This window comes from Schistocerca piceifrons, chromosome 3 (assembly GCF_021461385.2).
Source record: "Schistocerca piceifrons isolate TAMUIC-IGC-003096 chromosome 3, iqSchPice1.1, whole genome shotgun sequence".
In the NCBI taxonomy this organism is placed as follows: domain Eukaryota; kingdom Metazoa; phylum Arthropoda; class Insecta; order Orthoptera; family Acrididae; genus Schistocerca; species Schistocerca piceifrons.
This window is the reverse complement of record NC_060140.1, coordinates 937,731,482-937,754,152: the sequence shown is the minus strand read 5'-3', so window position 1 is coordinate 937,754,152 and position 22,671 is coordinate 937,731,482. Positions and strand designations below refer to the sequence as shown.

The 22,671-nt window shown below is 43.0% G+C and overlaps 1 protein-coding gene across 1 annotated transcript in view; it reads left to right on the top strand.

The window, feature by feature from the left end:
- LOC124787671 (proton channel OtopLc) overlaps positions 1–22,671 on the top strand; it is a 700,713-nt gene that overhangs the window by 594,234 nt on the left and 83,808 nt on the right. The window contains exon 8 of the mRNA XM_047254488.1: positions 1,443–1,603. Within this exon, the coding sequence (XP_047110444.1) occupies positions 1,443–1,603 (161 nt within the window). The remainder of the gene's footprint in view (positions 1–1,442; positions 1,604–22,671) is intronic.

Here is a 22,671-nt window from a genome sequence, read left to right as displayed (position 1 = left end):
AAATAACCTTATTAAGCAGCAAATTCTAGGATTTCTAAAGATGATCTGTGACCCCTTAATGGACAATAACAGACAGTTAACTTCACTAAATTAATTTGGGATAATGTCTCATGCCCAGCTGCCATTAACTATAAAACACCTTTCATACACTGAAATGAAATATATGCTTTTTCCTAAGTAACAAACAACTATTTTTAGAAAGGGGAGATGGAGGAAGACAGGCAAGACAGCAGCCTTCAGTATACAGTTATAGCAAATAACCATATTGTAGTGTGATTGATCACATGTGAAGGTAACACAAAACCCACCAGAACATGAAAGAGAAGGAAGAGAGGTGAGAGGCAAAGGCAACTCTCTTTAAGAGTGGGCAGGATGGGGCCATTCTTCCACTCCTTAAGATGCTAAGACTCTCGGGCATCTGTGCTAGCATTGAGCCAGTCCCAAAAACAACTCCAAGTAGCTGTCGGCTCCAAACTACACTAGGATGCCCACTAACACAAACTACTTGGCAGGACAGACAGTGACTGCTTGTGAACCAGATGCTCCACCATCATTAGGATGGACCATTGGACCCCACACCATCGAAAGCCTTGAGTCACTCGCACTTCCAAAACAAATTCCAGCTCCTCACTGACCTCACCAATTATGAAGCCTTCCTACATTGCATTTTCATCATTAGTGAGGGCGCCACTTGTGAGGTCCAAAGTTAAAAGGCAAAGATGATCCTAGAGGGAGGAATTCAATTTAGTATTGAGTCCACATGGCTCAGCTGTGTGGATGCGTGTGTGTTTCTACTTCAGAAGAAAGACTTTGTCCAAAAGCTTAAACATTTTAACATTCTTTTTCATTGTGCATGTCTGTGATTCAGTGCCTCGTCTATGTGGTGAGCAGCAATCTATCCTTTCTATCTAGTTGTTATTTCATCCTGGATCTTCCATTGTTTGCTATATGTGAATACTGTATACTCACAGAAAAGATGACACATTGAGTTGTAGACAGGTACAGTGAAAAGACACTTACTCTTAGCTTTCAGCCAAAGCCTTCATCAGGAAAGGAAAACACACACACACACACACACACACACACACACACACACACACACACACACACACACACATGACCATCATCTCCAGCAGCTCGAACCGGTCTGAGGAAACATGATACTCGGACTGGTCTGCGCTGGCTGTGATGGTGGTCATGTTTGTGTGAGGTGTGCTTGTTTTTGATGAAGGCTTTGACTGAAAGTTAATGTGTAAATGTCTTTTCCTTGTGCCTATCTGCAACTCAATGTGTCATCTTCGTGGTGAGTAACAATCTATCTTTTCTTTATATTGCTGATATTCCAACCTGGAGATTCCATTGTTATACTGTACACATAAGATAAAGGCTGTTGCAAGTCTATTTTGTACTGTAGTAATGTGGTTTGTTTAATTTCAAACTAGCATTTGGCCTTGGGACAATGATCTATAATGGACTTGAGTGTGGAGCTTTCTTCGAAATTCCCTTCAACTCTCCTTGCTACCAGATACTTCGAGGAATTAATCCAGTGTTACAGATGATTTTCACTTTCATGCAGATGTACTTTATATTCATGAACTCAAGGGTATGTATAATCTTGTTCTCTACTGTACACTGATTTTTTCCTGTTTGATATAAACATTGCCATGTTTTGTACATCAAAGGTAATTCCTGCTTGACTTAGTATTGTTCATGGGTCCTTCAAAATGTATCTTCTGCAGTCCCTTTCTAGCAATCTTTGTAACCAGATTTTTATAAAAGTGTGAAAATCCAATAATCTTTTCTCTTCGTATGTTGTCTGGGTAGATTATCCTAAATTTTTGCCATGGGACCATCAGTTGCTGTGATAATACACAACTCGCAAATGGCAACTAATAAGTATCATACTGGAAAAAATACCTCTAAATTTAAAATTTATAACATATGTCAGTGGTGACTTAGTTATATTTATCACTCTGCTGAAAGTAAACTGACCAGCTGAATGGAATCAAAAATGCCTTGCAAGGAGAAAATAAAATGAATGTTAACAAAAGTAAAACAAGGGTAATGGAATGTAGTCAGATTAAATCAAATAATGCTGAGGAAAGTACAGGGAGATTATAATGAAAGTCAAACTTTCAAACCGCTGTAGAAATAAGAACACTGCTCAGAATGATGTCAAATTGCAACAGAATATTATCGGAGAAGGGAGACAACATATGACAGAAGAAGAATAAATAGTTACGAAATGTAGCAATAGATGGCACTGTAAGCATCATAATTTAATGGTGGTCAACTATGAATGACAAATGAATCATACAAGAATGTGCATGGGTGTACAGGTGTGATACTGTTAGTTACATAAGCCCATCCACTACGGCAAGGTCATCAGACGGGAAAAATCAGTATTTAGTTGTCCTCAGGCAAAAACCCGCATAAAAAGCACCAATAACATTGATTTTTAACTGCCCTGAGGCCAAAAAATGCATAAAAAGCATCAATCAAAATCAAATCAGATTATTAATTTCCATGTGACTGGCGCAAAACATAGTCAATATTCTGTCCACCATTTTCTGCAACAAGTTTATATCAAGAAACAGCATAATCCACAACTGATTGAAGTGTTTCTGGGATCACATTCAGAAGGTGTTTCGTAATGTGTGCTTTCAATGCAGCTAAGTTTGTGATCGGAACACTTAACACAACATCTTTCAGATAGCCTCACAGCCAGAAGTCACACGGATTAAGATCAGGTGATCAGGACGGCCAGGCTGTAGTGAAATGGCAGCTGATAATTCTAGCATTTCTGAAGTGGCACTTCAGCAGCTGCTTAACTGGCTTTGCAATGTGCGGAGTGTGCCATCTTCCATAAAAATGATTGCATCCATGCTGTTGAAAAGCTGGAATGATGTGGTTGTTCAAAAGACACTCATAGCACTTGCCAGTGACTTTACAGGTAACAGCACCGGAAGCACCAGTCTCTTCAAAAAAATATGGCCCTATGATAAATGATGCTGTAAACCTGCACCCCTCTGTGACCTTTCCAGGATGAAATAGTACTGGTTGATTTGCATGTGAATTTTCCGTTTCTCATATTCAACAGTTCTGTGTATTGACGTATTCTGTCAGATGGAAGTGGGCTTCGTCTGCTGACAAAATCTTCCACAGCCAGTTACTGTCTGCTTCCATGCGAGCAAGAAATTATAAGGCAAAGGTCTCTTGCTGGCAGGTCAATGGAAGCAACTCGTGCACATGGATAATTTTGAATAGATAGCAAAGAAGGATGGTTCATAGGATTTTACACACAGGGCTCATGGGTATGTCCAACGTTCAGGCAATTCTCCGTGCACTACACATTTGCACACCACCACTCGTCTCCTCCTGCATTGCTGTGGCCACTGCTTCCACTGACATCAAATCATTTTGTTTCCTCTCTCTGCCAGGTTGCACACCAAAAGAACTCATCTTTTCAAATTTCCAAATCATTTTCTCCAGACCCATGGCAGTTATTGGACCAACACCTTTTTCCAAACCCTTCAATGTCCGGAACTTCTGGAGAGCAACGTGTACACAGTCATCGTCCTTGTAATACAGCTTTACAAGCAGAGCATGATCCTGCATAGAGACAGTCATGGTGAATGTCACAGACACAAAAAGGATAACCCAGCGTATTTATACCAACTTTAATGGGTCGAGCGCATGACAGGTGTTTTCATTTATGTATTCTGACACATACAGCGCCATCTATTGATCAATTTTCACACTACTTTTTTTCTTCTGTCGTACATTTTCCCCCTTCTCCAATAATATTCCATTGGAATTTGACATCATTCTGACCAGTGGTGTTATTTCTACAGCATTTTGAAAGTTTAACTTTAATTATAATCACCCTGTAGATTAGAAAAAGAGACACTAAAAGTGGCAGTGAGTTTTGCTATCTAGGCAGTAAAATAACTGATGGTTGCCAAAGTTGAGCATTTATAAAGCGTAGACTGTAATAGAAAGAAAATTGTTTCTGAAGAAGAGAAATTTGTTAATATCAAATATAAATTTAAATATAGTAGGTCTTTCCTAAAGACCTTCATCTGGAGTGTAGCCTGTATGGAAGTGAAATGTGGATGATAAGTAGTTCATACAAGAAGAGAATAGAAGATTTTGAAATGTGATGCTACAGAAGAATGCTGAAGATTAGATGGGTAGATCACATAATTAAAAAGGAGGTACTGAATAGAAATTAAGAAATCTATGGAGACACACACACACACACACACACACACACACACACACACACACACACACACACACAAAGAGGGAGGGAGGGGGGGGGGGAGGTAAATAACTACAGAAAGAGAGCAAGAGGAGATGAGTACAGTAAGTAGGTTCAAACAGATATGGATTGCTGTAGTTTTCAGAGATGGAAAGGCTTGCACGGGATAGAGTACTGTGAGGAGCTGCATCAAACTAGTCTTTGGGCTTAAAACCACAACAACAATAGTTAATTTCATGCAAATGGAATGTGTAAATGACTTGACTTGATTTTGTTACTGTATAATACAGAGTTCTCTAGTTAATTAATTCAACAGTCATTATGACATACCTTAAGAAAATATAAAAATAAGCTTTTCCCAGTGATTAGGCTTTGTAATTTGGGAGATGCATTATTCCAATGCAGTTATTTTTCATTAACAGAATAGTCTTTTGAATATGAAGACACCAGTAAATAAAAGCAGAGTTAGTGCCCTTTGGTTCAGGGCTTACAAAATATTATTTGGCCATTGTGAATAACAGCATCATTCTCGGGGGTTAAGACAAAGAATAATTCTCAATGTCTAATTTCTGAAATATTTAAGCATTGCAGTTTATGAATTTAAAATTCTGCTTGATATTTTAGGTCCTCCAATTTGCATGACACAATTCTGAGACATTCAGTTGTAACACAAATGACACATATTCATTCCATATCTCTTTTCTATTTAATTAAAGACTTTTCACTGACCAAATAGAAAAAAGAAAAGGAATACAGGTCAGGCAAAATAAAAACAAAGAAAAGTACAAGAAAGGTTTTATTTGTTTATTTGTTTATCTGGTTCTGTGAATATTTGGGTTTCATCACTCAATTGTTTTCAGTTCTTCTGGAAGCATATTGAAAATGAAAGCTGCTGTGTAGTGCACATATTTCTGTACAATGCTTAAGGAAATTTTATCCACAGTGTATATAGTTTTTCCATTTGGTGTTCAGTGAATGAATGTTACAGTTTCTTATGAATGAATCAGTATTGCCAGCAACGAATCTCATGATAAAATATATACACAGGGACAGCAGAGAGAGAATTCTGAAATACTGAGTGATGACCTACATGAAGTTCGAGAACTGACACTGCAGATCAGTCTGACTGCCCATTATTGGGCTAAGAATATTCGTGGTGAGTGCACAGACTTGCCCCAAAATCTAATACTATAAGTGATATACTTTGCAGCAACTACGCCATTTACCAAGAATGCTGTATTATTAACTCAGAAATAGGTGGTCAGACTCATGTGCAGTGTCAGTTGGCGAATTTCATGTAGGCCATTGTTCAGGTATTTTGGAATTCTAACTCTGCTGTCCCTGTACATATATTCCACTATGGGATTTGCTGTTTGCAGTATTGACTCATTATTTTTTAAAAATCTTAGATTTTTTATCTTATTTTTTAGCTGAATGGGGAAAAAATGCAGCATAAAATATGGGAAATTGTGGTTGTGGCTAGGTCATTTAGGGAATCTTGTTTGTCTGTTACATTTATTTTGTTTATTGAGGCAATCATATCCTGCTGTGGTTGATGTGGAAGTCCCCACTCCACATCTCCACCTTTCTTCTCTATTCACATGGAGAGCTCTGTGGCTTTAAACATTTAAGCTTTGTAGGTTTCAAACTGATTCTTTGGCATTGCCCAGTTACTTATTTTTTCCAATCTTTTATTACATAGGAATAGGTATCAGATACATCCATATGCTTTTGATATTTTCGAAAGTATAAGTACAATATTTGCTATTTGGGGAGCAAAATAACTGATGATGGTTGAAGCAGAGAGGATATAAAATGTAGACTGGCAATAGTAAGGAAAGCATTTCTGTAGAAGAGAAATTTGTGAACATTGAGTGTAGATTTAAGTGTCAGGAAGTCTTCTCTGAAAGTATTTGTATGGAGTGAAGCCCTGTATGGAAGTGAAACATGGATGATAAATAGTTTAGACAAGAAGAGAATAGAAGCTTTTGAAATGTGGTGCTACCGAAGAATGCTGAAGATTAGATGGGTAGATCATGTAACTAATGAGGAGGCGCTGAATAGAATTGGGGAGAACAGAAATTTGTGGCATAACTTGACTAGAAGAAGGAATCGGTTGTTTGGACATTTTCTGAGGCATCAAGGGATCACCAGTTTAGTATTGGCGGGTAGTGTGGAGGGTAAAAAACGTAGAGGGAGATGAAGAGATGAATACACTAAGTAGGTTCAGAAGTATGTAGTTTGCAGTAGGTACTGGGAGATGAAGCAGCTTGCACAGAATAGAGTAGCATGGAGAGCTGCATCAAACCAGTCTCTGGACTGAAAACAACAGCAACAACAAGGACAATATACAAATTTTAAAGCAAAATACTTTACAAAGACATTATAATATTAATGTAGTATACAACTTGATCATGGGCAACATTTTTAGTTCCTCTTTTGGGCAGACCTACCCTTGAACAAATTACATTGTGTATGGAAGAAACATGGCAATCACAAATTCATACCATAGTTCTTAATAGAAGCTTCTCCAGGCATTCCAAAGATACGCTGCAATACACACAAAACTATTCACTCAATGAGAAATTGAATTAGGTACTAACCTAGTAGCACGTAGCAACTCTTTCTCTCGCAATCACAGCAATGATGCAATGTGGCATCATTCTGTGGGGCATGGAAATCTTTGGTGAGACATTCTAATCCTGGAGCAGTCAGTATCTTCCTACTACCCACTACTCTTAACAGTCATGTACTACGGTGGAAGATGTGTTTTTTCAGAATGCACATGGAGAAATTAAAACATTTAGCACAAAGAACACCCCTATCTTTGTATCAGCAGAAGATGAATCTTAAATGTAGTGACATGTTCAAGCAATACGGTTCTTCCTGAAAGGATGATCTGAGTGGAAATAGGCAGAGTCATCATTTATGTGAAAGATATGTGGTTATCACATAGGATCGGTTGGAGATAACACACACTAAGTATTGAATACGCATTTATTATGCACTGGTACAGAACAAATATGGCAGTAGAACAAGCTATGCACTGAAAGTGAAGACTAGGACAAAGCAGTCCAAAGAAGCAAAAGTAACCCCCCACCTCCGGTAGTGCAGATCATGGTGGAGGGACGCTTCATTACACAAATTCGTAATCTTGGTGCCAGCGCGGTGGTTGTAGGCAGAGGCCGGTGCAGGACGTGGGCGCGGCAGAGGCAGCAGTGAAGGAGTCCCGTGGTTCCAACAGCTGCACAGGTGGAGGGGCATCAACCGAAGGCAGGTCAGCATCCTCGGCCGGCTGACGGTGATTCCTCGACGAACTCGGCAGGAAGAAGGAGGGGTTTGCCGTATAGAATCTCAGCAAGCGAGACATTCAAACCTTCTTTATGAGCCGAGCGGATACCCAGCAGAACCCATGGGAGGGTCTCCGACCATAGGCCACTGTAGCACATTAGCGAGGCCTTGAGTGTGCAGTGCCACCACTCGGCCAAGCTGTTCAACTGCACGTGGTAAGCCGTGGTGTGAAATTTGGTTACACCGCAGAGTCGCGCAAAGGGGGTGGACTCAAATGGCGTCCGTGCTTGGTCGTGAGAGACAGGGGACAGCCCAAGAAAGCAACCCACACCGAGACGAAAGAAGGGTCGACGGTCTCAGCCATGATGTCAATAAGTGGGACCGCCTTGACACAGTGGGTCACACTGTCAATGATCAATAAGATGTATCTGTAACCCTCGGATGCGTGGAGGGGACCGACGACATCTATATGGACGTGCCAAAAACACCCCTTTGGAATGTCAATGTCGCCCAATGGGGGTTGAGCGTGCCTGCAGACTTTTCTGCACTGGCATGAGGCCTATGACAAGTGCAATTACTGATGGCTGAAACTCATGTAGGAGGGTTGACAATAGGGGTCAAGAAGCTATCTGCAGGCAACGTCGGTTCACTGATGTTGGTGAACCGGCGCAATGTAGGCGTAACGTCGGCTGAAGTCAGCAATGGAAGACGTGATGCAGGAGTGGAGCATACAGATGTGTCTTGTAGATTCGTCCACAGTGGTGCGAAATCAACAGGAGGCAGTAGAATGCTTGACACAGGAGCAGTTTGGTGAGAAGATGCTGTAGAGGTATGTGATGGACCGCCTCATTGCGGTTCTGCAGATAGGCGAAGTATGGTGTGCCGTACATGTGGCAATGCAGTGGAGGTAGTGGCAAGGCAGGTGCAGAAGGCATCATTCTGGGTACGGAGTTCATCGATTTGTGAGCGCATGCCTGACGGGTCATCGAGCCTTGTAGTAATGTGTTCAACAAGGGATGCACATGTGGAAAGCGTAGCCAAGGAGGCAGAGAGCGAAGTCGTGCTGAACTTGTGTGAGCACGGAACTGTAGTCAGACTAGTGATGGAGCGCGGCAGTCTGCAGATCTGGTGAAACATCATAATGGAGTAAAAAATCCAACCTGATCACAGGTTCATCCACGTCGGCAACGTGGAAGGTCCAAGGGTAGGTATGAACCGGTGATAGGTGAAGTGACATCTTGATGGCGCCATGGACCGCAGTAGGAAAACGATTGGCAGCGATCAAGGTGAGGGGAGCAGGTGATAGTGCTTCGGAAGCGAGCTTGGTCAGGATTACGCTAACATCGGCGCCAGTGCAAACAAGAAAGCAGATGCCCATTGACATGTCTGTGGCATAGAGGTGTCGTGTCGCTCAGGCGAGTGATGCGTAAGACAATAGGCGCCATGAAGGTATGTGGCAGGACGTGGCGCCTAAACATGCCTGCCAGACTAGTTTGGGTAGGTACAAGGCATGTGGCAAGTGTAGGAGGCATACCCATAAGTAGCATGGAACCAGCATAGCAGGTAAGACGGTTTGCAGGGCGTTGGGTGTGGGAGGGGGCCGCAGTTGACTGCGTCGGGTCGGTAGCTGATCGGGTTGCTGCTTGGGCAAGGTCGGCGACTGTCTGAAGCCTGCTGGCAGTACCGCCTGTAAGCTGCTAGGTGGCAGCTCCTGACTGGCAGCTGAGACGAGCGCACTGGCCTCTGCTGGCAGTACATGGAACCAGAGGTGCAGGCACGCCAACTGAAGGTGATGGAGATGTTGTTTGTGATAGGCAATGTCGGTGACAAATGATAGTGTAACCCTGATCCACCATGCATAAACAAACATCTAGTGGGTCAGCAACATGAGACAGTAGATGAAGTTGCAGATCCAAAGGCCTCTTGACCATCCACAACATCCAAAGCATGGCGTTAGGTAATGTTTGATCCTCGATTAATGCACGTATGTGCTCCCAAAGCTGCGGTGGGGTGCGGTCGTCAAGGTGCTTGTCATGAATAATGTGGTGGATAGCCTCCACCAGAAGGCGCTCAATAAGCAGTGCTTTTGCCATCAAATATTTGTGAAGGTAGGCGGTGAGAGAAGCAAGTCACTGATGAGGTCCGTATGAATGTGGAGGTGGCTCACCAGGCAGACAAAGTGGGTATCATTGTCTGAAATGCTGTGGATGTCCAGTAGGTGATCCACTAAGGCGAACCAAGTCTTTGGGTTATCTTTTTGCAAAGCAGGTAGTTTAGGAAACCTGCCGGGTATCACATGTTGATGCAGCACCAGCAGACGGAGATCAGTGTGAGCAGAGCAGGACACCTTCGACAACGGAAGTGTGGTAGTGGTGAGTGGTGCATCACCCGAGGTCTGTGTGGGGCAGTGGCCACATGCAACACATTGTGTGGAGGGAGCAGGCGTATAAGTCGGCACAGTGTGTCCAATCTACAAGCCCAATGAAGAACATGGCATGTGTGTAATGGCCGGTGCCATTGCAACAATGGCAGGAGGTCTTTGTTGATCCATTATGGACTGTGGGACAATGGCTGGCATGTATTTCTTGATACAATAATTTACCAACAGCCATATGTATCGTAGAAATTTATTTTATGAACTTCTTGTATGCTACCAGTTTCAGCGTTACATTAATGCCATCTTTAGGCCCCACACGTCGTAGTCGTAAAATCATTTTGCAAACTGCCCCAGACTGTATTGCCTGGCCACCAAGAGCTGTTGCCTAGCAATTTGATGCATGGATCCAGTTTATAGCTCCTTCCGTGTATAGCGATTTTACAACTATGACGTGTGGGGCCTGAAGATGGCATCAATGTAACGCTGAAACTGGTAGCTCGTAAGTAGTTCATAAAATAAATTTCTACAATACACATGGCTGTTGGTAAATTATTGTATCAAGAACAGCAGGAGGTGGTCACGGTGAAGCCATGGGGGGAAGGGGGGGGGGGGGTTGACCCGGTAACCAGCACGGGCGGTACGTCTGGCACCATTATGAAAGTCAGCGGAAGGCGGTCATAGTGCAACCACAGTGCGATGGTCATGCGGCGGGGGAGGGGGGGGGGGGGGGGGGGGGGGCAGGTTGCTGCAACACTATGCATATACCCCGTGCATAGAAATATTTGACTCACAGTTCTGGAACTTCGTTGGCACGTCAAATCATCCTGAAGGTAACGATGTAGAGGAAGGATAAACCTTTGTCTTTAACTGGAAGGTCATCCACGTTGCTGTTAGGCAGCGTGCATTTTCCATGTTGTGGCTGCTGTTGTGCTGTCACGCTAACTGTTGGCCACATTGTGCACGCTAAGTGTTGGCCACGTTGTGCTGGGTAAGGTAGGTAGCCGCCAGTGTGGCCAGGTGTAAATAATTGTTCACTTTTAACCAAATTCAAAGTAGGTACATTTATCCACTCGTGATTGCAAGCATAGTTAATGGGGCCTGTTACACTTGCACTGAAAGACACTGGCAGATCCATTGTGGTGGAAATAATGTGGATTGGCACACGAAGTTCGTAAATAATGAAAACAATCACAAAATAACTTGCGATGAGACAATGACAGTGTCTGAGTCACCACTGTGGTTATCATGTAGGATCGGTTGGAGATAACACACACTAAGTATCGAATACACATTTATTATTCACTGGTACATAACAAATATAGCAGTAGAACAGGTTATGTGCCGAAAGTGAAGACCTGAACAAAGCAGTCCAAAGAAGCAAAAGTCACTAAGATAGGGCACTCTGCACCAGAGAAGCCACAGATACTTACCACTATAGAACTGTGCCCCTTACAACAATCATTCAAGCAATTTCTATAGATGCACACATTCCGTGTATCATACAGTGTAATATTTATTTGCATGTTCTAGTTAAAGAGGTTCTCGGTGACTTTATTTCACAAATTTTCCACCATTATTTATTGCAGGGCTTTTTAATTCATACAATATTCTTAGAGTATTTGTGTCAACTTGAAACAGTTGTACAAAAACAAAGATGAGGTGACTTACCGAACAAAAGCGCTGGCAGGTCGATAGACACACAAACAAACACAAACATACACACAAAATTCAAGCTTTCGCAACAAACTGTTGCCTCATCAGTAAAGAGGGAAGGAGAGGGGAAGACGAAAGGAAGTGGGTTTTAAAGGAGAGGGTAAGGAGTCATTCCAATCCCGGGAGTGGAAAGACTTACCTTAGGGGGAAAAAAGGACAGGTATACACTCGCACACACACACACATATCCATCCACACATACAGACACAAGCAGACATAATATGTAGCAGGGGTGGTAGTGGACGACATTCGAAATGCTAGGTGAGGGGGGGGGGGGGGGGGGGGTTCAGAGGGCATCCACCACCAATCAGCAGCCAAATAGCTTCCTACAATGGCACAGCAAGATTGACAAAGAATGACACAATTCCAGAGATTTTACTGGTCTCATACAGATGTGATTTTATGTATATATACTGAAGTGCCGTGTGAAAATTTGTATTAAGGCCGGGAATCAAACCCAGGTCTACTGCTTACTAGCTATGCAAGGTTTCCTGGATAGATGATGCCTGCAAGGCTTTCTGCGTCTGTGTTTTGAATGTTCTGACCATACACTCAGGCTCTGTGCAGGTGTGTTAGCTACTAAGCCACCTCAGCACAGCAGTTCATACATCTGCGTGGATTACCCCGGTGCGCCTCCCTCCTCAGTCCAAATTCTCACTGCAATTCCAGTATGCTTTAAATGCCTCCTTACACACTGACAGGATTTCCAAGGCTCTCCACATTCTGGAATAGCATCTCAGCATCGAACATAAATGGGGGATCCATCCTGAAGCTCAGGCGCAGGTACTTATACAAATGAAATGACACAATTTCAGAGACTTTACAGGTCTCATAACATATGATTTTATGTGTATAGTCTGAAGCAGGAAGTGAAAATTTGTACCAAGGCTGGGAATCAATTCCCACCCTTGGTAGAAATTTTCACGTGCTGCTTCAGTGTATATACATAAAATTAACAAGAGTCCCCACCCAACAGTGCTCAGAGTGGGGTCAAGTTGAGAAACAATGTGCAGGGGCTGCCTGATTGAGAAAATAGTTACAACAGGAATAGCACACACATTCAATGTCAACATTGATGCTGGGCCAGTAGACACACAACTGTGCCAGTGGCTTCATGTACATCATCCCCCAATGCAAAGGCTTGAAAGAGCTGGAGGATACGGGGCCAGAGTTGGGACCAAATAATAACTCAGTGCTCAGAGTCCTCTGTGGTGAAATTAAAGATACCCTTTGTGGTGTTGAGCCAATTTTGCAATGTGCAAAAATTACCAAAGTCCACATCTGCCTGGCTGGAAACGTGTTCAGGCCATGCGTTCTGTACCACAGGCGAAACTTTCCACAGGACCGGGTCACAGGACTATGACGTGGCTACTTTGCACACAGGCAGGAGGAATACAGCCAGAGTTTGTTGTAAATGTTAACCCAGGGCAAAAAAGACTGTTTCGTGGCAATCTAATTTCACATGGGCCCCAGGAGGAAGGTGGGATAGAGTGTCTACTTCGATGTGTTGGATGGTGGGACAAAAGTGGATTTCATAGTGATAACCACTTAAAAACAATGTCCAGCAGTGCAGATGCTGTGCCATCTTTTCTAGATGCTTAGAACAATAGCTGAACAATGAAATCTGAGCATGTGGTCAGTCAACAGGTGGATTTGTTGCCACTGAAATACACATGACATTTCTTGACTCCAGAAATAATCACTAAAGCCTCCTTCTTGATTTACAGTTAGTTGAACTGTGCCACGGTCAACATTTGAGAGGTAAAAGCAATTGGCCATTCATATTCATCTGACACGTTATAGGACAAAACTGCACGATTCTGTAATGGCACGAATCTGTCACAGATGTCAACAGCAAGCCTCGTGCATATTGCAACAGACACCATGCCACTTTGAGACTATCCTCATGGCTCTGGAAAACTGGTATATAGGTGACTGACCCCACAGTTATTTGACACCCTTCTTGTACAGCTGTTGTAAGGAGTGTGTAATATGTGACACATAGGGAATAAACTTGAGATAGTACGTGATTCTACACTGAAATGAATGCAACTGTTTAAGATTATTAGGACTCAGCATATCAGTGATCGTGTCAATGTCGTTGCATACCCATGTCACTAAGAATGGGCCCCAGATAATTGACAGTGGGTGCAAAGAAATTGCATTTTTCCAGCTGACAGTGTAAGCCATTATGTCCTTTAAGGGGAACTATGTACATCATCCATTGACTGGTTGAAATGGGGGGGAAATGATGCCTTGGTCCTGAAGTCAAGTGAGTTCTGCTTGAACACAGAAATGGTAGTGAATGAGCTTTACAAAATTTTGACATCACTGAAGGCTGCATAAAAATGTGAGCAGTAAAGTAATGGGCACACCTGAGCATAGGCTCAAAAATTGTATGAATTGCATAATGTGTCAAGGTGAGAACAGGGCACCATTTTGGACGCTAAATTTACTTGTTCAACTTTTTTTGAACACAAAACTGGTAAAGGCATCTAAGCCAAAAGTGTTAGCAGCAGTAGAGGAGCTCACAAATAAGATGATTAGTGAAGATTTGACATTTTTGTACTTAGCTGCTATTGACAGTTCTCCGAGAAGAGAAATGGAATAGCAGCTGTAAGACATGATCTGGTGCTGGGTGAGCAGTGGAGAGCTAAGCCGCCAATACATATCACACTCACACTCCGTCTTGAGGCCACAAGTGGCCTATCGGGACCATCCGACCGCCATGTCAACCTCAGCTGAGGATGCGGATAGGAGGGGCGTGTGGTCAGCACACTGCTCTCCCGGCCGTTATGATGGTTTTCTTTGACCAGAGCCACTACCATTCGGTCGAGTAGCTCATCAATTGGCATCACGAGGCTGAGTGCACGCCAAAAAATGGCAACGGCGAAAGGCGGCTGGATGGTCACCCATCCAAGAGCCGGCCACACCCGACAGCGCTTAACTTCGGTGATCTCACGAGAACCGGTGTATCCACTGCATCAAGGCCGTTGCCGCCAATACATATCCTTACTGATTATTGACCTGACTGCACTGGTGTCCAGCTGGAATTTCACAGACCAGCTGGAAAACATCAGGTTCAGTGTAAGTCTCTGCAGTGGCAGGGGAGCTGTGTGCTCCGCAACTGTGATAGTGTGGGCTGATGTGCTGTTCCCATATCACTGCTGAGCTTGTCCTCAGAAGGCCATTTCTTGACACGTTGCTGCACAGTGGCACCATTTGCCATAAGCCCAGCAGTTCACTTTGAAGTGCTGGTTGCCACAGTCAGTGCAGGACTGACTTGTGTGAAGCATGTCACAATGATGGGGTTGGGAAGGTGTTTCTGACTCACTCAGTTGATGATATAATAAAAAAAGGCACTGGATGCTGAGAGGGGAACAGAATGATTGATGTGGTTAAGTCTCATGAGGTGCGAGCGATTTGGACACCCTCGAACACATGAAATAGCACTCGCATGACAAGCACTGCAAGTCAGTAGTATATCCTGTGTGAGACTGTGCATTTTGTTTACAATGCTGATTTAACTGTAGCTGACCCACAAGGTGTGTCTTGTATGACTGTAGTATTCGGTTAACAGGACACGGAGAACATTGAAAGGCAAAGTACTAGTGGTCAGAGAGTGGTTGTAATTTCCACACCACTCTATATAAAAGACTACTAGAACACAAGAGCAAGGCACTTTGCTGTCTGCCAGAAATGCTATAAGCAGAACATTGCAGTTCAAAATGATGGAAATAGACTTACCAGCTCTCCAAAGACTTGTCAAAGTCTGTGAACTGCGCTGCAGTCATAGCTGTGACAACTGACTGATGTTGTTCCCACTGAGACATGCCCTGCGCGAGAGCTACATACTGTTCCTGCTGTTGGTGCCAGAGTTCCAGAAACATCGGGTCCAAAACACTGGCACCGGGTATGAACGTGTCGCTGAAAGCACAATTGGGTAAGACCTCATCACCACTTCTCTGTCAGCTCACAATACAAATGCGTAATCTGTAAACAAAACCACATGTGTCAAAAGTGGATCACTGAATGAAAGCCAATAATGATAACAAAAAATCCAGTAAACAGAATAGCATGATTGATAACAGCACATGCAATGTACTGTATTAGACTGAGGCACTGCTGCGTGCTTGACCTCGTTGCTGCAAGCAGCTCAGTCCACATGACATGCTGGTGGCAGCTGTCAATTGCAATCTGCTGTGCATCTCAGTTGCTGTCAATATTGGCCATTGGTGGGGATAACAGTCTGTTAGCGAAACAAACTTGAGGACAATATTATAAAAGAAGACAGTAGGTGAAAACAAGATGAAAGATATGATACTTCAAGAAAATAATCTGACAGGGCCCTGAAAGACCTAAATGAAAACAAGGACCCTGGAGCAGATGACATGCACACAGAATTATTGAAATACTTGAGAGAGTCAGCCTTGACAGAAATAATCATGTGGTATTCAAAGTGTGTGTGACAGTCGAAGTACCCTCAAGTGTCAAGTAGAATGTAATAATTGCAATGTGGCAAGCATAGATTGCTACTCACCACATAGAGGACATATTGAGTCGCAACAGGCACAATAAAGAAGAATGCTAAGTTTTCAGACAATCGGACGAGGTCCTTTCTTCTGAAGTAGAAAACACAAACACACACACACACACACACACACACACACACACACACACACACACCAGTTTCATACAAGGTATGTGCAGATAGATGTGCATTACTGAACTATTAGTTTAATAACCAGCAACTACAAAATACTGGTGCAGATTACTTACAAAAGACTGGAAAAACATAGAAGCTGATCTTGAGTTAGATCAGTTTGGGTTCAAGAGAAATGTAGAAACCTGTGACTCTTGGACTTATCTTAGAAGATAGCTGAAGAAAGGCAAACCTATGTTTGTAGCATTTGTAGGTTTGGAGGAAGCCTTTAATATTGTAGGTCAGAAATCAAACCCATGTATACTTAGAGACATTTATTTTTACTGGATTACAGTCGGAAGTACAGCTCTAAACAAAAATCAAAAACAATGAATAAACATCAAACCATCAAAATTGGCTACTCTTCTAAGGAATAAACAATGTAGTTCACTGGTCGGTCTCTTGTTCCCACAGTATTGTTCACAGAAATTCTCACCCTTTGAAATTCTGAACTTATCAGGGATAACATACAAGGAATAAAAGGTTACGTAGAACTTTTATGGAAACCAGAATGTAGTTATGGGAAATGAAGGACATGAAAGGAAAGCTGTAATTGAGAAGGAAGCGAGACAGGATTGTAGCTTATCCTCAATGTTATGTTATCTGTACATTTGGCAAGCAGTAAAAGAACCAAGGAGAAATTTGGAAGGGGAATTAAAGTATAGGAAGAAGAAATAGAAATGTTGATGTTTGCAATGACTTACAATTCTGTGAGAAATGGCAAAGGACTTGGAGGATCAGGTGAACACAACAGATAGTGTCTTGAATAGAGGTTGTACAATGAACACCAAAGAAAGTAAAAAAGGGTGATAAAATGTAGTCAGTTTGAATCAGGCATTTCTGAGGGATTTAGATTAGAAAATGAGACACTAAAAGTACTCCATTCATTTTTCTGTATCAGGAGCTAAATAACTGATTGTGACAGACATAGAGAGGATGTAAAATGCAAACTGGCCATAGTACAAAAAATTATTCTGAAAAAGAAAAATTTGTTAAAGTTGAATATAAATTTAAGTGTTAGGAAGTCTTACCTGAATGCATTTGTCTGGAGTGTAGCCATTTATGCAAGTGAAATGTGAGTGGTAAACATTTCAGACAAGAGGAGAGTACAATATTCTGAAGTGTGGTGCTACAGAGGAATATTGAAGATTATGTGGGTAGATCTAATATTTAATGAGAAAGTACTGAATTGATTTGGGGAAGAAGAAATTTATGGCACAACCTGCATAAAAGAAAGGATCAGTTCATAGATTCACACAATCGTAGCTTTCGGCAGTTAAGGCCTTTGCCAGCAGTCCACACACACACACACACACACACACACACACACACACACACACACACACACAAAGTGCAACTTGCACACACATCATCAGTCTCAGAGAGCTGAAACTACACTGCGATCAGCAGCGCCAGTGCATGATGGGAGTGGCGACTCGGTAGGAGTAAGGAGGAGGCTGGGGTGGGGAGGTGGGAGTGGTGGACAGTGAAGTGTTGCAGTTGAGGATAGGAGAGGAGGTGCGGAGGGAGGAGGGGGTAAGTAGTAGAAAGGAGAGAAATAAAAATAAAAGAAATTAAAATACTGGATGTGGCGGTGAAATGATGGCTGTGTAGTGCTGGAATGGGAACAGGGAGATGGCTGGATGGGTGAGGACAGTGACTAACGAAGTTTGAGGCCAGGAGGGTTACGGGAATGTAGGATGTATTGCAGGGAAAGTTCCCACCTGCGCAATTCAGAAAAGCTGGTGTTGGTAGGAAGGATCCATGGCACAGGCTGTGAAGCAGTCATTGAGATGAGGGGTATCATGTTTGGCAGCATGTTCAGCTACAGGATGGTCCACTTGTTTTTTGGCCACAGTTTGTCGGTGGCCGTTCATGCGGACAGACAACTTGTTGGTTGTCATGCCTACATAGAATGCAGCACAGTGGTTGCAGCTTAGCTTGTAGATCACATGACTGGTTTCACAGGTAGCCCTGCCTTTGATGTGATAGGTAATGTTAGTGACCGAACTGGAGTAGGTGGTGGTAGGAGGATGTATGGGACAGGTCTTGCATCTAGGTCTATTACAGGGGTATGAGCCATGAGGTAAGGGATTGGGAGCAGGAGTTGTGTAAGGATGGACGAATATTCTGTGTAGGATCGGTGGACGGCACAATACCACTGTAGGAGGGGTGGGAAGGATAGTGGGTAGGACATTTCTCATTTCAGGGCATGACGAGAGGTAATCGAAACCCCGGCGGAGAATGTAATTCAGTTGCTCCAGTCCTGGATGGTACTGAGTTACGAGGGGAATGCGCTTCTGTGGCCGGACTGTGGGACTTTGGGAGGTGGTGGGAGACTGGAAAGGTAAGGCATGGGAGATTTGTTTTTGTACAAGGATGGGAGGATAATTATGGTCAGTGAAGGCTTCAGTGAGACCTTCTGTATATTTAGAGAGGGGTTGATTGTCACTGCAGATGCGACGACCATGGGTGGCTAGGCTGTATGGAAGGGACTTCTTGGTATGAAACGGGTGGCAGCTGTCGATGTGGAGGTATTGCTGGTGGTTAGTAGGTTTGATATGGATGGAGGTACTGATGTAGCCATCTCTGAGGTGGAGGTCAACATCTAGGAAGGTGGCTTGCTGGGTTGAATAGGACCAGGTGAAGCAAATGGGGGAGAAGTTGTTGGGATCCTGGAGGAATGTGAATAAGGTGTCCTCACCTTCAATCCAGATAGCAAAGATGTCATCAATGAATCTGCACCAGGTGAGGGGTTTAGGATTCTGGGTTTTTAGGAAGGATTCCTCTAGATGGCCCGTGAATAGGTTGGCATAGGATGGTGCCATGCGGGTGCCCATAGCCATACTGCGGGTTTGTTTGTAGGTAATGCCTTCAAAGGAGAAGTAATTGTGGGTGAGGATATAGTTGATCATTGAGACTAGGAAGGAGGTTGTTGGTGTGGAATCCATAGGGCATCTGGAAAGGTAGTGTTCAATAGCGGTAAGGCTGTGGACATTAGGAATGTTAGTGTACAGGGAGGTGGCATCAATAGAGACAAGCAGGGCACCGTGTAGTAAAGGAAAAGGAACTATGGTGAGCTGGTCGAGGAAATGGTTGGTATCTTTTATATAGGAGGATAGGTTCTGGGTAATCTACAGCTACATCTACATTTATACTCCACAAGCCCCCCCAACAGTGTGTGGCAGAGGGCACTTTACATGCCACTGTCATTACCTCCCTTTCCTGTTCCAGTCGCATATGGTTCGCGGGAAGAATGACTGCCGGATAGCCTCCGCGTGCGCTCGAATCTCTCTAATTTTACATTCGTGATCTCCTTGGGAGGTATAAGTATGGGGAAGCAGTATATTAGATACCTCATCCAGAAACGCACCCTCTTGAAACCTGGACAGCAAGCTACATCGCGATGCAGAGCGCCTCTCTTGCAGAGTCTGCCACTTGAGTTTGCTAAACATCTCCGTAATACTATCACGCTTACCAAATAACCCTGTGATGAAATTTGCCACTCTTCTTTGGATCTTCTCTATCTCCTCCGTCAACCCGACCTGGTATGGATCCCACACTGATGAGCAATACTCAAGTATAGGTCGAACGAGTGTTTTGTAAGCCACCTCCTTTGTTGATGGACTACATTTTCTAAGGACTCTCCCAATGAATCTCAACCTTGTACCCGCCTTACCAACAATCAATTTTATATGATCATTCCACTTCAAATTGTTCCGCATGCACACTCGCAGATACTCTACAGAAGTAACTGCTACCAGTGTTTGTTCCGCTATCATATAATCATACAATAAAGGATAGGTTGAAGGTGTTGGTCTACGAGAGCAGAGATTCTCTCAGTGGGGGCACACTAACCAGCCGCAATAGGGCATCCTGGATGGTTGGGTTTATGAACTTTCTAGGAAGTGGGAGTGCGGGGAGTGGTAGGTGTAAGTAGAGAGATGGACTCTGGGGAGAGGTTCTGGGATGGGCCTAAGGATTTGAGTACTGACTGGAGATCCTGCTGCATTGCTGGAATGGGATCACTGTGGCATGGTTTGTAGGTGGAAGTATCTGACAGCTGATGGAGTCCTTCTGCCACGTAATCCTTGCGGTTCAAAATTACAGTGGTGGAGCCTTTGTCTGCAGGTAAGATTACAAGATGGGGATCAGTTTTTAGATGCTGGACTGTGGTTTTTTCTGCGAATGTAAGGTTAGTATGCATGTTGAGGGATTTGGGGAATGATGGTGAGGCAAGGTTCGAGGATAAGAACTTCTGGAAAGTTAACAGGGGGTGGTTTGGGGGCAGTGGGGGTGGACCACAGTTGGATGGAGGAGTGAACTGAGTTAGGCAAGGTTCAATGTTGGTTTTTGGTTGAGTCTGATTGGTCGGGTTGGTGGTGGAAAAGGTGTTTCCACTGTAGGGACCGGGAGAAGGAGAGAAGGTCTTTAAATAGTCCTGCATGGTTGAATTTGAGAGTGGGGCAAAAGGCGAGGCCTTTGGAAAGGACTGATATTTCTGTGGGACTAAGGCTCCTGGAGGAAAGGTTCATGACTGTGTTGTGGGTCTGTTTAGGTTTTGAGTTGTGTGTGGTGGTGGGAGGGAGTTTCGGAGGGGGTGGGGGGGGGAGGTTTGGAGGCTGTTGTAGAAGGGGTGGATAGTGAATCTTTTTATTGTGCCTATCACAACTCAGCATCTCCGCTAAATGGTGGGTAGCAACTTTCCTTCTCTCGTGTTGTTACATTCTGCCCTCGATTTTCCATTGTTTGACCAGTTCGTAGAGTATGTCCAGTGGTATCAAGGAATTTTCAGCATGGTAGTAGAGGGAAAAGTGGAGAGTATAAATTGTAGGAGGAGACAAAGACTTGAATACAGTAAGCAGGTTCAAATAGATGTAGGTTGCCGTAATACTTCAGAGATACGAATCTTCCACAGGGTAGACTAGAATTGAGAGCTGCATCAAACGAGTCTTCAGGCTGAAGACATCAATCTTTGTATCACAATTACTAAGTTAATAAGTTAATATTAGCTATGCACTGGATATTTCTCACAGCACATCATTTAAAAATTGTATTGTCGACATCCAGAGTCACCAACACTGTGTACTAGAGCTCATCATTGGATAAATATTCATAAATCAACCATGAGGAGCTAGTCTATGATGGATTCATATTTAGTAAGACCTGGTAGCACTAGCTGCAGATTGTATTATTGTTCCTATCAAATGACAGAGTAATTTGCCATTCTTTACAAATTAAACAGGTCCATATACACTTAGGTGATAAAAGTCGCAGGATACAGTTACTTTCTTGTTGAGATACAAGGTCACGTATCTATACGTGGAAGTGTAGCTAAGGTTGAGGAATAAAAAGCTACTGTTGATAAAACCAGCAATACATCCATGGCAGTCCTGTTTATTGTCACTGAAATATGAGGAAGCATTTTTAACGCATCAGGTGGTGCACTGCCCTACAATGCATGAATTTCTCCTCTGGTAAGGTGCCCCACCCAGTAAGTGATGTTTGTAGTATACAGATATTGTATTCCATATTGTAACAGAATGTGTTCTATATTTTGACAAGAGGGCAGGAACTGGCTTAACCAGTCAATTTGGTCTCGTTTTCATCTGAGAATGAGATTACGTATTATGTCCTATTTTCTATGTAAGTTGTTAGGCAGTGTGAACCGGAAAGGCAACCATTCACCTATGTCTGATTCACATGTTGTACATATACATACACATGTGGGTTTCATTAGGGTAGCTGGTTGTATATGGGAGAGTATGTACTTAAGCTAGATAACTACTTTGAAAGCTAGTGAAGTGTCTGTGATGTTATGGGACACACATCAGTCATTTTGTTTAGCTATTGTATTGGTATTTTAAATGTATCATAACAATAGATATGTAAGTGATAATGGGACAGAGAGGATCAGATTTCAAATTAGGTTATTTATTAAATATTTTTAAATATTTAACTGCATTTACCTCGGAATGTTTCAGTAGAGGCACTGATAATATTTGTCTTGACCACCCTAATCAGTCAATCAACTTGTCTGGTCATTAACACCATTTGGTTGAGAACCAATCTTAAGTATCAAGAATATCTTCAGAATCTCCATTGTGCTTTCAATGGAAACAACAACATTTTAGATTGTGGGAATTTTTTTGCTGTATTGTCACACTCACTGTGGTGGTAACATTTTGATTTGTCTCAACCCATCGAACTACCCTTCCAAAACCATAGTTGTTGGGAAAGTGTCTTAGTAACCATCCTCCAACAAGATTGGTCACCATATTCTCAGAAGTATTGTTCCGCAATTGATTGCTATGTCCTTGTCAG